The sequence below is a fragment of the Scyliorhinus canicula genome, chromosome 16 (genome assembly GCF_902713615.1).
Source record: "Scyliorhinus canicula chromosome 16, sScyCan1.1, whole genome shotgun sequence".
NCBI lineage: Eukaryota > Metazoa > Chordata > Chondrichthyes > Carcharhiniformes > Scyliorhinidae > Scyliorhinus > Scyliorhinus canicula.
In genome coordinates, this window is record NC_052161.1 from 17,208,223 (window position 1) to 17,222,548 (window position 14,326).

Consider the following 14,326-nt stretch of genomic DNA (forward strand, 5'->3'; position numbering starts at 1 on the left):
CATACAAAGTACAGAATATTAATACAAATGGTTTTTATCAATTGAAATCACTAAACTTGCAAAGTATAACATTTTTTCAAATGAATTTATTCAACTATTTCAGTGCTAGAATTCAAGCTCAAGAACCACTTTAAAATGACTGCAATGAGTTAAAGGAATGAATTCTGTTTGACACTGGTTCATGTTAGTTTGATGATTTCGATTGTTATTTCAAGCACTTGATTTTGGATATAAATGTTAAAACACTACTTCAAGAACCATTTTGCATTCCCTGGGGAAGTTAGTCAGCTTTGAAACCGATAGTGCTGTTTCTATTAGATGATTACCCTCATTGACAGCTCTGGTGGTGTATGGGTCAGTTCTGACTCACAGTGATGTGTAAGAGCGTAGGCTTGGAAAGCTGGAGTGAGATCAATATTCTGTGAAGTCTTTTGTGTGGCGTGCACACACTGGATGTTTGTAGTTCAATTATTTTACAATATAAAGTGTGATGACACCATTCTTGCAGGAATACCTGGATGTGCAATTCCCTTGGCCATAGATGTAAATGTAAAGTTGTGCTCCTGTACGTGAAGTAAGAGCGTGGCAGCTCAGTGGGAGGAAGAAGCAAGCTGACTCATCAACAGTCGAGCTTTTATATGATGGGCTTTTATATGAATTTTCTCCTCCGCTCTTATTATGTAATTTTCTTCCAGATCAAATTGATGTTTTCAGATTTGATCCGTTTATCATTGTCAAAGTGCAGTAGTCTTTTTGATTTTTACCTTGACATAATTTAAAAGTATAAAATGGTGCAAAGTTGTTATCTTTCCCCATATTCACTTGCCGTTTATGCAGCTGAAATTATAGGATGATGCTGATGTTGACTCCGAATTTTGAGCTTGAATTCCTGATGCCATTTACAGTTTTGTTTTGAATGTATTTGTTTCTTCTGTTTCCCCTCTTATTTTTCCGATGTTGACTTTCTGCGATGTGAATTAACTAGGTTAACTCCATACTTTTGCAGCAGAAACAAAAAATTGTTGTTGACATAGTCCACCTTGTAATACCTGAAGAGCCAACGGCTTTGAGCCCTGACTTGGTGCAATAGCTGTGTGTGCTATCATTACAAATCACATTACAACATTATTCATGGTAAGCATCCTAATGGCATTGGGATCTGTGAAGTGACCTGGTTCTCAAGGTTGTGCACGGATGAGAAACTTTGGGGATAGATTGGTGAAGTTGGGGCTGTCCTCCTTGGAGAGGAGGTTTGATAGAAATCGTCAAAATCATGAGGCAGCTGGACAGAGTAGATGGGGGAAAAGCACTCGTTCGTATATCGAGAACGAGAGGGCAAAAGAAGCAAATGTGATGCAAGAGAAATCTTTTTCTTGCAGCAGTTTTATGTCTGGAATGTGGTACCTGGAATTGTGGAGACAGTTTTGATTGAAGCAATCAGAGGGCATTAGATGATTCCTTGAATTGAAACAATACATGGGGAGAAGATAGGGGAATGGCACCAAGTCATGCTCATTTGGAGAGCTGTTGGACCAAATTAGGTTTTCTTCACCATAAAGATTCTGTGATATCATAGAATTTACAGTGCGGCAGGAGGCCAATCGCCTCATCAAGTTTGTACTCCCGGACCTTGGAAAGAGCACCCTACTTAAGCCTGCACATCCACCCTATCCCCGCCACCCAGTAACCCCACCTAACCTAGGGCTTTGCATCACTGTCCATGAGAGAGAAATCATTTTTTGTGCAAATTGACAGTAGTCTTTCTCGAATCATCTGGTTTTGTACTAATGCTACCACCTCATTGATATTGGGGTAGATTTTCAACTTTCCCCGGGGGAAACAAATAAGTGTGGGGGATGTGCTTCTCATTGTATAAACCTCCTGGTTTGAATAGATTGATGTGATTTCTGTAATGAACATTCAATTCACAATCCAGTTTACTGCCTCAATGGCAAATTAAAAGTTACCTCACTAGCTTCCTTAAGTGTACAATAGTGTCCTGAAATGACTTTGTTTTCTCCAACTCCCTGCATAACTATCTTGAAATTTATTTTCAATTCCCTCCCCCACACCACCTGGTTTGTTTTCTTGAGATACATTTTCTCATCCGTTTGCGGTGAATGGCATAAAGATTTAGCTCCTCATCTCTGTTTCAAGTTGTTTCCCCTCATATTGTATCCCTTTGCTTCATGACTACTTGAAATGCCAGGATGGTTTCTCTTGAAGGTACCCAGAGCTACACTCACCTCTGCAGCATGGCCACCTAAAATATGATTGTGTGAGAGTAGCATTTTGGAAAGTTGCCTTTCCATGAACATGAACAAGAAGCAGGAGTAGACCATTTGGCCCTTCAAGACTGTTCCACCATTTAATAAGATCATGGCTGATCTGATAGTAACTTCAAATCTGCATCGTGCATAGAAGCTACCCATCTCTGTCTTAAAAAATATTCAAAACCAATGCTTCCACCATTTTTTAAGGAAGAGTGTTTCAAAGTCTTGCAACCCTCAGAGAAAAAAAAGGTCTCATCTCTGTTTTAAATGGGCGACCCCTTGTTTATAAGCAGTGACCCCTAGATCTAGATTCTACCACAAAAAGAAACATCCTCTCCACATCCACCCTGTCAAGACCCCTCAGGATCTTGTATGTTTCAATCAAGTCGTCTCTTACTCCAACCAGTGCAAGCCGAGCCTGTCCAACTTTTCCTCACAAGACCAATGCGCCCATTCCGGTATTAATCTGCTAAACCTTCTCTGAACTTCTAACACATTTATATCCTCATTTAAATACTGTGCATAGTACTCCAAATGTGGTCTCACTACTCTATACAACTGAAACATAACCTCCCTAATTTTTCAATTCCCCTCAGAATAAATGATGGTATTCTATTAGCTTTTCTAATTACTTATAGTACCTGCATGCTAGACTTTTGCAATTCATGTCCTTAAGGCACCCAGATCCCTCTGCATCTCGGTGCTCTGCAATCTCTCACCATTTAGCTAATATGCTTCTCTTTTATTCTTCCTGCCAAAATGGACAATTTCACATTTTCCCACATTTTACTCCTTTTTCCAGATCTTTGCCCCTCCTTAACATATTTTTTTGTAGCCTCCTTATGCCTTCACAACTTACTTTCCTTTTGTATCATTAGCAAATTTGGCATCACCCATTCATAAAATTGTAAACAATTGAGGCCCTAGCATTGATCCGTGGCACACCGCTCATTAGATCTTGCAAATCCATTTATGCCTCCTCTCTGCTTCCTGTTAGCCACCCAATATTCTGTCCATGCTAAATGTTACCCCAAACGATTTTATTTTCTGTAATATGCTTTGATGTGGAAATTTCTCAAAAGCCTTTTGGAAATTGAAGTACTGTGCATCCACTTGGTTCCCTTTTATCTACAGCATATGGTACTTCCTCAATGAACTTCAATAAGATGGTTAAACATTCTATCCTAAATTGGGTTAGCTTAGATGGGCCTTTTGGTTGGCTTGGACCAGTTTAGGCCAGAGGACCTGTCTCTGCCATAGATTCTATGATTCTATGACCTCCCTTCACAAAACCATGTTGACTCTGCCTGATTACTTTGAACTTATCCAAGTGTCCTGCTATAACTTCAATAACATCTAACATTTTCCCTATGACAGACGTTAAGCTAAATGATCTGTAATTTCCCACTTTATGTCTCCTTCCCTTTTTGAATAATAGAGTTATATTTGTTATCTTCCAATCTAATGGGACCTGCCCCGAATCCTAGAACATTTTGGAAAATTAAACCAATGCATCAACTATTTCACTAGCCACTTCCACCTAGGATGAAGTCCATCAGGGCCCAGGAACTTGTCAGCAGGCGGCTCCTCAACAATTTACTCAGTACCACTTCTCTGGTGGTTGTAATTTTCCTGAGTTCCTCCCTCCCATTACTTGGTTTACAGCTGCTTTTGGGATGTGACATGTATCCTGTATAGTGAAGACTGATGCAAAATGTCTGTTCAGTTCACCTGCCATCTCCTTGTTTTCCATGATCAATCCTCCAGACTCACTTTCTATAGGACCAATGTTCACTTTGTTAACTTGTTTTTATTAAAAATATTTAAAGAAACTCTTAACCAATCTTCTTTTATATTTCAGGCTAGCTTTCCCTCATACTCTAATGTTTCCCTCCTTATTAACAGTTTTAACCGTCCTTTACTGATCCTTATATTCGGCCCAATCTTCTGACTTCCCTCCTGTTTTTGCACACTTATATGCTTTTTCTGTAAGTTTGATACCATCTTTAATCTTTCTAGTTAAACGTGGATGATGGGTCCATTCCTTGGACTTTTTATTAGTCGTTAGAATGTTTTCTATTCTGAGTATTCTGAAATATCCCCTTAAATGTTTGCCACTGTATCTCTATTAACCTCTGCATCTCTATTAACCTATCCTGTAACCTAATTTGCCAATTCACTTTAGCCAGCTCTGCTTTCATGCTTCCTAACTGGACTTTTTAAAATTTAAAAACATAGTGTTGGACCCACTCCTCTCTCGTTCAAACTGAATGTAACATTTAATCATATTATGGTCGCTACTACCTCAGGGCCCCTTCACTAGGCGATCATTAATTAATCCCATCTTGTTGCACAGTACCAGGCCTAGTATAGCCTGCTCTCTGGTTGGTTCCAGAACATGCTGTTCTAACAAACTATCCTGAAAACTACTCATCTAGGCTACCTTTGCCCATCTGACTTTTCCAGTCTATATGTAGACTAAAATCTCCCAAGATTATCGCCATGCCTTTCTGACAACCTCTTCTTTGTGTTCCATCTTGCCTTGTGGTTACTATTAGGGGGCTGTACAAACACCCACAACTGACTTCTTGCCTTTACTATTTCTCATCTCTACCCAAACCGTTTCCAGCAAATGAAAATTCTGGCATCGCTGTGTTGTAGACTTGGATATCTGTAGAATCGGAATCTAGTTTGGATACCATTGCTTGCCATATTTGCTGCCACGCTGTGAGTGGTCCCATTTGCTGTTTCAACAGTGATAGTCTCTTAGTCTTTTTCTCGTCTCGCGTCAATATCATGTATAATGTGAAAGTGTCAATTTATACAATTTGCAGCCGAGTTGAGCAACAACAGCTGAGTTGAGCAACAACAGCTGAAACTATACTGCATTATACGGGGTGGCACAGTGCCTCACGCTGTCTCTCAGGGTTCAATTCCAGACTTGGGTGACTGGCTGTGCAAAATTTGCACTTTCTCCCCTTGTCTGCGTGGCTTTCCTCCCACAGTCCAAAGATATGCAGGTTATGTGGATTGGCCATGCTAAATTCCCCTTTGAGTCCAGGAATATGCAGGTTGGGTGGGGTTGTGGTATTGGGTTGGAGAGTGGGGTGCTTTTCAGAGGGCCGGTGCAGACTCAATGGGCCAAATGGCCCTTTCTGCACTGTAGGGATTCTGTGCATGGCAGCATCTGAAAGTCTCCGTTCTCTTAATTTCAAGTAATCCTGCTCTCAATTTTTTGTATTGAAATACAAATGTATGCCTTTTTGGATTTTTCATCTTGTAATTTCGAATGTAATTTCTGGCCCAAAGGTGATGCATGTGTTTCTGCTTACACTGTTGTTCACCATGGCTCCTTCACATAATTTCACTGATCATCTTTGGTTGAAAATACTCTCCTCTCTAAATTAACCTGTTGCTTTGCTTTTGAATACTTTGTCAAGTTAGTAGAATTGAATCCCTTCTCCCCTGAAATTAGCAACCTTGTTGACCTCCAATTTCTGTATCAGTATTGACTGTTCAACCAATCAGGCTGCCAGTAAGTGAAGAGCTGTTTTCCTGAAGATTCCTGTGACCTGAGCTTGACCATTTTACACCTCCAGTCCTATCTCTTGACTATATTTTGTTCTTTAGAACACTATAAAGATTATCTTGCAACTAACTGTAAACTTTAAACTAATAATACCTTATTTGATACTACATGGTTAGAAATTTACCTTTGCAGTTTTCTTGTCTGTGCTCCCAGCAAAGAGGCGGTGTGCTGGGAACATGTGTTCAGAAAATCATTCCGTATAAGCCAGCCAGCTTGCGTTGTTTCAGAATCATAATGTTTCCAGGTCCAACCACTTGTTTAATTTTCCTGCTCATTTATTTCCTGACATTGAGGGTCGTCATAAATCTTGTACACCCAACTTTTGCAGACCTTGATTTGCCCATGCACCACCAACAACTCATAAAGGCATTTATGATACATTTGATTTGAAGATATATTCAGTATAATTTATTTATTGCTTGCAGTGGTGACTGCAATTCTTCCTTATGGAATTATTAAATCAACTTGCTTCAGTATAAATCCTTTGTACAGCTTTTGATTGAACACCTTTGTAGCTCGATTTAATGCTTGCATTAATATTTAACTCTATCTTGCCTATCTGAGGTCTATTGCTTTTTTTTTTAGTTGGCTTGAGTCATGGGCCAGGCTTTTGCATTGCGGAGGTCTTCTCACCTTTGGCTTGAAGGTTGGTGGTGAACATGCTCCAGCAGGTTGCCCTGCAGTCATTTAATGCTTGGCAGGGCATATGTTGGTTCAGGGTGAGACTTCCATCCTCATCTGGGGATGCAGTTCTCACCCTGGGGATGCAGTTCTCACCCTGGGAGCTATCAGCCAATCAAATGGTTGGCAGCTCTCTGCCATTGGGAGAAGTCGCTACAGCAGGGACTGCATCCAGTCCCCAACACCGATCTTTGCTGGAGTTGGATGGGAAGGAAAGGGGGCTAGAGGCGGCTTCAGAGTGCTCAGTCCAAGACCTTGGCAAGTGCACAGGCGGTTGTGAGGGTGGGGAGGGGTTGAAGATCGGAGGCCTGGGGCTGTGTGGTGGGGTGTGTGAAGGATGTACCCTTTCCCACCAAATAATCTGAGAAGTGAGACATGGTGGGCTTTAGTCTTGATGCCAACCTTCTCCCACCGTGGCAAAAATTGTGGCTGGGGTGGGAAAAGGCCCTTAAGCGCCATTAGTTGGCCATTTGAGAGCCCCAATTGGCCCAAGATAGGTGGTCCTCCTCCTGGTGTCTCTTCTATCGTGTAAAATGACAGTGGGGCTGGAGGAAGGTGGAAAGACGTTGGTAATAACACCCGTGGTGTGCCCAATTTTACATTTCCCTCCCTCACCCTGCCAGCCTGCCTCGGGGAGTGTAAAGTTCTGGCCTTCTTTCCAGAGAGTGTAAAATTCTGGCCGCCTTTCCAGGTTTTTAAAGACTTGCAGGTCCGGACCTAAAATACCTACCTACATTGTGCTGGAAGAATTGTGAATTACCCTGACTCAGCAGAAATAAATGTTGTTCAATTCCTCCTAGGTGACCAGGTTAGTCATCGAGGTGCCTTAACTGGTGGCTATTATGATACTCGAAAATCAAGACTTGAGCTTCAGAAGGATGCACGAAAAGCAGAGGAAGAATTAACTGAACTGGAAGCAAAGCTGAATGAAAATCTCCGGAGAAACATTGAAAATATCCTTCAAATATTCTGTACTTAATTATTCCTGAATGTCTAAGAAAAGTGCTGGGACATATTCCGTGCTATTTTCCAGAATAGCTTACCTTTTATGATTGTGGAAGTATATTCAGTTACATTCTAAAGGAAATTGTAGAAGTATTTGAAGGCAAAATATTTGCAAAACTAGGAGGAAAGAACAGGGAAGTGGAAATAGTTGGATAACTCTACCAAAGAGCTGGCCTAGATCCAATGGGCCGAATGGCCTCTGTACTTTGTTGTTCTAAGTATAAATTTCTGATTTCAATGTATAAATGTAGGTCAAACCTATTTTTGTTACTAATTTATTGCTCATGTAGATTTAATTCTGAAAAGCCTGATGTTTGGTTTTTGGGCTCTACATATACATGTTCCAACCCAATGTTTCTAAGATGTCCATACATTCTCCATTCTAATGTTCCCAACCCAATGTTTAAGTTACCCATATGATCTTCAACCCAATGTGTATAAGATGTTCACACACACTCCAAACCAATGTTTCTGAGAGGTCAATACATTCTTCAATGCAATGTGCATAAGATGTCCGTACATTCTCCAACCCATTGTTGCTAAGATGTCCGAACATTCTCCAACCTATTGCGTCTAAGATGTCTGTACATTCTCCAACCCATTGTTTCTAAGATGGCTGTACATTCTCCAACCCTTTATTTCTAAGATGGCCATCATGCAAATAATTAAGTATTATGATATTACTACTGTTCTATCATTTTCTTATTCCAAACACACAAGTAATTGATTTCTTTGAAGATGATTTTTTGAAAGTGTTGCTTTAGTTATATTTTTCAAATTTTTGTTGTAACTAGATGTATAAAGTGGGGTTAAAAAAAATAGTTGATTGAGAAACCATCACACTAGCGCTATTCTGCATCAGATGATCCATACAAGTCATCTCTGATTTCTTCAGTTTGGGCAGAGGGCGGGAAGGAAAACAGAAAGAAAACATTATTCACCCCGCTTTTCAGAGACATTTCACTGCTGGTGTTCTTGGAAATATGCTGTGTGGAAATTCGTAAAAACTGGACTCCCCTTATTGCAGTGAGTCAGTGTGATAAGTTATTATGGCCTTTGCTTTTCTGCTGATGATAATGAGTACGCAGCTGTATACAAGTCTTTTCAGTTCCGCATGATTCATCCCAAATTAATGTCTTCAACTTAGGACAAACAGAATGCAGATCTGACACAATACTCTTCAAAAGCACTGTGTGGTTTCTGAAAATAACAGTAATCAACTTTGTGGATGTTTGAACTAATGAGATGTACGGTTCTCAGAAAATGTTTCTTTAAATCACGCATGTAAATATAATTGATTATTTTAATTTAGATCAAGGTTACTTATACAGAAATATAATATACATTAAATAATAATAGCAGGTTGCTCTATGTTGCATTATAAGAACAGCAGAATTAGGAGCAGAAGTAAACCTTTTGGCCCCTCGAGTCTGCTCTGCCAGTCAACAGATCAGGCTATTCTTATTGTGGCATTGACTCCACTTTCCTCTATGCCTCCATAACACTTGACTCCCTTGTTGATCAAAAATCTGTTTTACTTGACTTTTGTACATATTGACTGACCCAACCTCAGCTGCCCTCTGGGGAAGAGAATTCCACCGATCAGTGACCCTCCGTGAGAAGAAAATTCTCCTTGGCTTGGTATTAAATGGGAGACCCCTAATTTTTAAACTCTGTTCCCTGAGTTTGGGTTACCAGTGTGTGCTTTTTTTTAAAAAGAAAGGATTATCCGTTTGCCCACCCTTGGTCAGATAGCCGTTTATCATTGGAGTTCGTTGTTTGGGCATCTGAATGCCTTTCTCAAGAAGCAAGATGGGTGATAATGTTGTCTTCGGTCTGCTTGAGGCTGAAGTGAATGTCTGTCACACTAAATTGTTTCTTCACAGGCTCCTGTTCTTGGCAAAAAAGATTCCCCGCCCCCACCCCCGCGTGCATTGGCAAATGCTAAGACAAGCCAGAGATAAAAGCCTAATGACATGAAGTAGAAGAGGACCAACCAATATAGAGACAATTGAGCTAACTTTTTTCTTATACTTTGCATATAATGTTTTACAAGGTTTCAGAAAGTTTAATAGTAAGTCTTCGGTGTTTTTTTAAGTGGCTATGTGTTGTCAGTGTTGGAATAGAGCCAGCTATATTATTAAAAAGGGACCAGTGCTTACTTTGGCCTTTTAGATAGGATTCTTAGCACATATAAACAAGAAACTTATTTTGGAGATCAAAATCCATTTACATTATTTATGCAACTAAATGTTAGCTGATTGTCTGCTCAGGATGTTCTTTTGACACTTGCAAAGATTCTGTTCCTTAGCACAATATACAGATTAATAATGAGATCGATCAATTGATGAACCAAATGCAGCAGATTGAAACACAGCAGAGAAAATTTAAGGCATCACGAGACAGCATTCTGTCAGAAATGAAGATGTTGAAAGAGAAGAGGCAGCAGTCTGAGAAAACCTTCATGCCTAAGGTAATGGTTCAATGAATACTTTGAAATACTGATAAGATCTGGGTCAACATTGCTTTTAAATTGGGCTAAGATCGCCTCCCAATGTGCATCTGGCTGTAGTGAGAAACTAGATTTACTGGGATTCGATAAGGCTGCCAACTGGTAAACCCCATCTTTATTGGGCCTCCGCTATTAGCCTGAGAAGATTCCAGTAGTTTACTTTCGGCTTATAGTTGATTACATGAGGCACATGCATTGGGAGCTGACGCGATGAGCATAATTTCTGCACAATAAATTTAAGGAACCCTAATATTTTGATTACTGACTACAGATATGAAAAATTATTTCATTTTAAAAGTGTAATTTACATTAAACATGATTTCATAGCTACATTACATATATTCAAGTGTAATTTTTGCACTTCTAATAAAGAGTATTAGAGTGACTAAACTCCCCTTCTGCCTCTCGACTCGCACTAACGATCTCCAACACGAGAGAATCCAATCATCTCCCCATGACATTCATTTGCATTGCCATGATGAATCCCCCATTATCAACATCCTTGGGATTACCATTGACCAGAAATTGAACTGGACCAGCCAAATAAATACTATGGCTACAAGAGCATGCCAGAGGCTGGGAATCTGCGGGTAGGAACACATCTTCCGAAAGCCTGTCATCTACAGGCACAAATTTGATGATATAGATATCATAGAATTTACAGTGCAGAAGGAGGCCATTCGGCCCATCGAGTCTGCACCAGCTCTTGGAAAGAGCACCCTACCCAAGGTCAACACCTCCACCTTATCCCCATAACCCAGTAACCCCACCAACACTAAGGCCAATTTTGGACACTAAGGGCAATTTATCATGGCCAATCCACCTAACCTGCACATCTTTGGACTGTGGGAGGAAACCGGAGCACCCGGAGGAAACCCACACACACCCTGGGAGGACGTGCAAACTTCACACAGACAGTGACCCAAGCCGGAATCGAACCTGGGACCCTGGAGCTGTGAAGCAATTGTGCTATCCACAAGGCTACTGTGCTGCCTAAATGCTGCCGTGATGGAATACTGTTCACTTGCCTGGATCTATAGCTCAAACATTATCATTCAAGAAGCTTGACACCATTCAGGATGAAGCAGCCAGCTTGATTGGCATCCTATCCACCTTCAACATTTACTTCCTTCAGCCCCGATGTACAGTGGCAGCTGTGCGTACATCCACAAGATGCACTGCACTATCCATCAAGGCTGCTTTGACTGCACCTGCCAAACCCACAACCTCTATAACCCAGGAGGACAAGGGCAGCGTATGTATATTCCTCTCCAAGCCATACACAATCCAGACATATTGTTGCCCCTTCGCTGTAGCTGAGTCAAAATCCTGGGACTCCCTCACAGCACTGTTGGTGTACCCTATAACCACATGGACTGTAGCAGTTCAAGAACGAGACGCATCACTATCTCCTCTAAGGAAATTAGGGATAGACAATAAATGAAGACAAAAAGTATTGTGGAGCTCCTTTTCTGCTTTGAAATTTCCCCTCGCCCAATCTCCAACATTGAGAAGCAATTGGCAATGGTTTTCCGTTTTCCTCACTAATTCTTTAGCCTTGAACCTGCCTCTATCATAGAAATGCCATTAGGCCCACAGGCCTCAACTTCCCACATGCGGTGCAACCCTACAGAACTTGGAATGTCCTATCAGCTGAAGAGCATTTTTGTTTACTATCTCCATTCCTTTCCTCGTTCCTTCCATTTACCATGCGCACGATTCAGCGGCCTTGTCACGCCCAATTCTTTATCGGGACACGGCTGTTGAATCTTGTGAGAGCGGCGTGAGTGGCCTGCATCGAGATTCACAATGCTCAAAATATCTCATGACATTCAGTGGATCCTCGCTTCATTTTGCAATCTGGATATAGATACAAAGAAGAAAGGAGCAGGAGGAGACCTTTCGGCCCTTTGAGCCTATTCCGCCATTTATCACTATCATGGCTGAACATCCAACTCAATAGCCCAATCCTGCTTTCTCCCCATAACCGTTTGGTCCCATTTGCCCCAAGTGCTATATCTAGCCGCCTCTTGAATATATTCAATGTTTTAGCATCAACTACTTCCTGGGGTAATTAATTCCACAGGCTCACCACTCTTTGAAGAAATGTCTCCTCATCTCTGTCTGAAATGGTTTACTCTGAATCCTCAGACTGTGACTCCTGGATCTGGACACACCCACCATTGGGAACTTCCTCCCTGCATCTACCCTGTCCTCTATGTGGCTTTCACTGGGCGAAATGCCGCCGCACATATTTAAAATGGCCCATTAGGCACATTTTAAATATGCGCTCACCAATTCATCCGGCCCCGGGATTGAGTGACCTCGCTAGCTGGGGATACGGATGGGGAAGAGTCTCACTGGGTGGTCAGGGATAAGGCAGGGTGTTACCCTGGCACTCCCCCTGGCACCTGGGTACTGACAGGCTGCCTGTGCCACGGGGTGCGGGCCTTGCCCATAAGAGATGGGCTAAGGGGATCTCTCAGACCTTGGAATGGGTAAGTTGGGTGAAGGGAGGGGGGGGAGGGGGGGGGGCTGAAGCCACGGTGGGGACACATAGAGCAGTGTAAAGATTGGGGCTGCCTTTAAAAATGGCGCCTCAATCTGCAAGTATCTCGCTAGCACGGGAAATAGGGAGTTCCACACCGAGGCCCAAAAAAAGGCAAAGTGTCATTGAATAGCAGGGTCTTCATCCTGCAGGCGCAGAGAAACATCCAATTCAAATTGAATCAGCTGAAATTGCCCCATGTTTTTTTCCTTCCTTTTGTTGGTCAACTTTTGCCTCCAGCCTCTACACCTGTTTAATTTGATTAGTAACTTTGGTTTTCTAGCCCATTGTACGACGCAGATTATTTCATTCAACTCAAACGACACTGCTTGAATGGATCAGCTGTTTTTTTGAGTTGAAGAAATAAGGCTGAACTGATTATTTTAATGTTTTATCCCAATTGTAAATGTGTTATCTGCTCGAGATCATGCTGGATTGGATTTGAAGTTTGAGAGTTGCTTGTGATTCTCTTTCCAGCTCACAGATTGAATGGAAGTCAAAACCCATCAAGGAAAAACTAAGCAGCTTTATTTAAAAAAATGATATTACTGACACAATTAGTGTATATGTGCATAGGTCATTGTAGGTGGCTGGATAGGTGGGAGAGAGCAGTTAATAAAGCTGATAGTATTCTGGGCTTCATTAATAGGGGCATAGAGTACAAGAGCAAGGAGGTTATGCTGAATTTGTGCAAGACACTAGCAGGAATATTGTGTACAGTTTTGGGTGGCACACTATGGGAAGGATGTAAATGCGTTCAGAGAGTGCAGATGAGGATTCCAAGATTGGAGAAGTTGGAACTGTTCTCCATGGAGAGAAGAAAGCTGAGAGGAGATTCAATAGATGTTCAAAATCATGAGGGTGCTGGACAAAGTTGGGAGAAACTATTCCCCTCGTAAAAAGGATCAAGAACGAGAGGGCTAGTATTTAACTTAATTTGCAAAAGAAGCAAATGTGATGTTAGAAAAAGCTTTTTCACACAAGTGTTTCGGGTCTGGAATTTGCTGCCTGGAAGTGTTGTGGAGGCAGGTTCAATTGAGGCATTCAAGAGGGCATTAGATGATTACCTGAATAGAAACAATGTGCAGAGGTGCGGGGGGGGGGGGGGGGGGGGGGGGGGGGAGAGCTGTAATTCTTGTTTGGAAAGCCAGTTCAAACACGATGGGCCAAATAGCCTCTCTCTTGGGTTGAGCTATCCACCTTTGAATAGAGGATTTTCACTTAACGAATTGCAAAATTTGTTTTATTGCAGAATAATGCTGATAAATCCTCAAAACAGAGCAAGTTTGTTCCTCCTATGTGAGCACCAGTTTGGTTAACTAATTAAAACTTTACGAAAATGTTAAAATTGAAGCAGCTTTTCATTTATCTTCCAGGCATCTGCGAGCAAACTGTAATTAAGAGGAAAAATTGGTAAATTAGAGATTTGCGTTCAGTCTTCTAAGATTAAGCAATTTTTAAAAATCCATTTATGGGATGCGGGTGTCACAGGTGAAACTATCGGTTATTGCCCATCCCTAATGCCCTTGAGAAGGTGATGATGAGCCAACCCCTTGAACCGCTGCTATCCACGTGGTACATCTATTGGGGAGGGAACTTGCGGGCAGTGCTGTTCCCATGAACCTGCTGCCTCATCCTCAGCAGTGTAAGGTACTGTCAAAGAAGCCTTGGTGAATGGTTGCAGTGCATCTTGCAAATGGTTGTGGCTCAGTAGTAGT

General features: G+C 41.5%; 1 protein-coding gene across 1 annotated transcript in view; it reads left to right on the top strand.

The window, feature by feature from the left end:
• Positions 1 to 14,326, top strand: part of smc3 (structural maintenance of chromosomes 3) — a 79,932-nt gene that overhangs the window by 42,881 nt on the left and 22,725 nt on the right. Inside the window, exons 16-17 of the mRNA XM_038774108.1 lie at positions 7,344 to 7,496; positions 9,870 to 10,021. Of these exons, the coding sequence (XP_038630036.1) occupies positions 7,344 to 7,496; positions 9,870 to 10,021 (305 nt within the window). The remainder of the gene's footprint in view (positions 1 to 7,343; positions 7,497 to 9,869; positions 10,022 to 14,326) is intronic.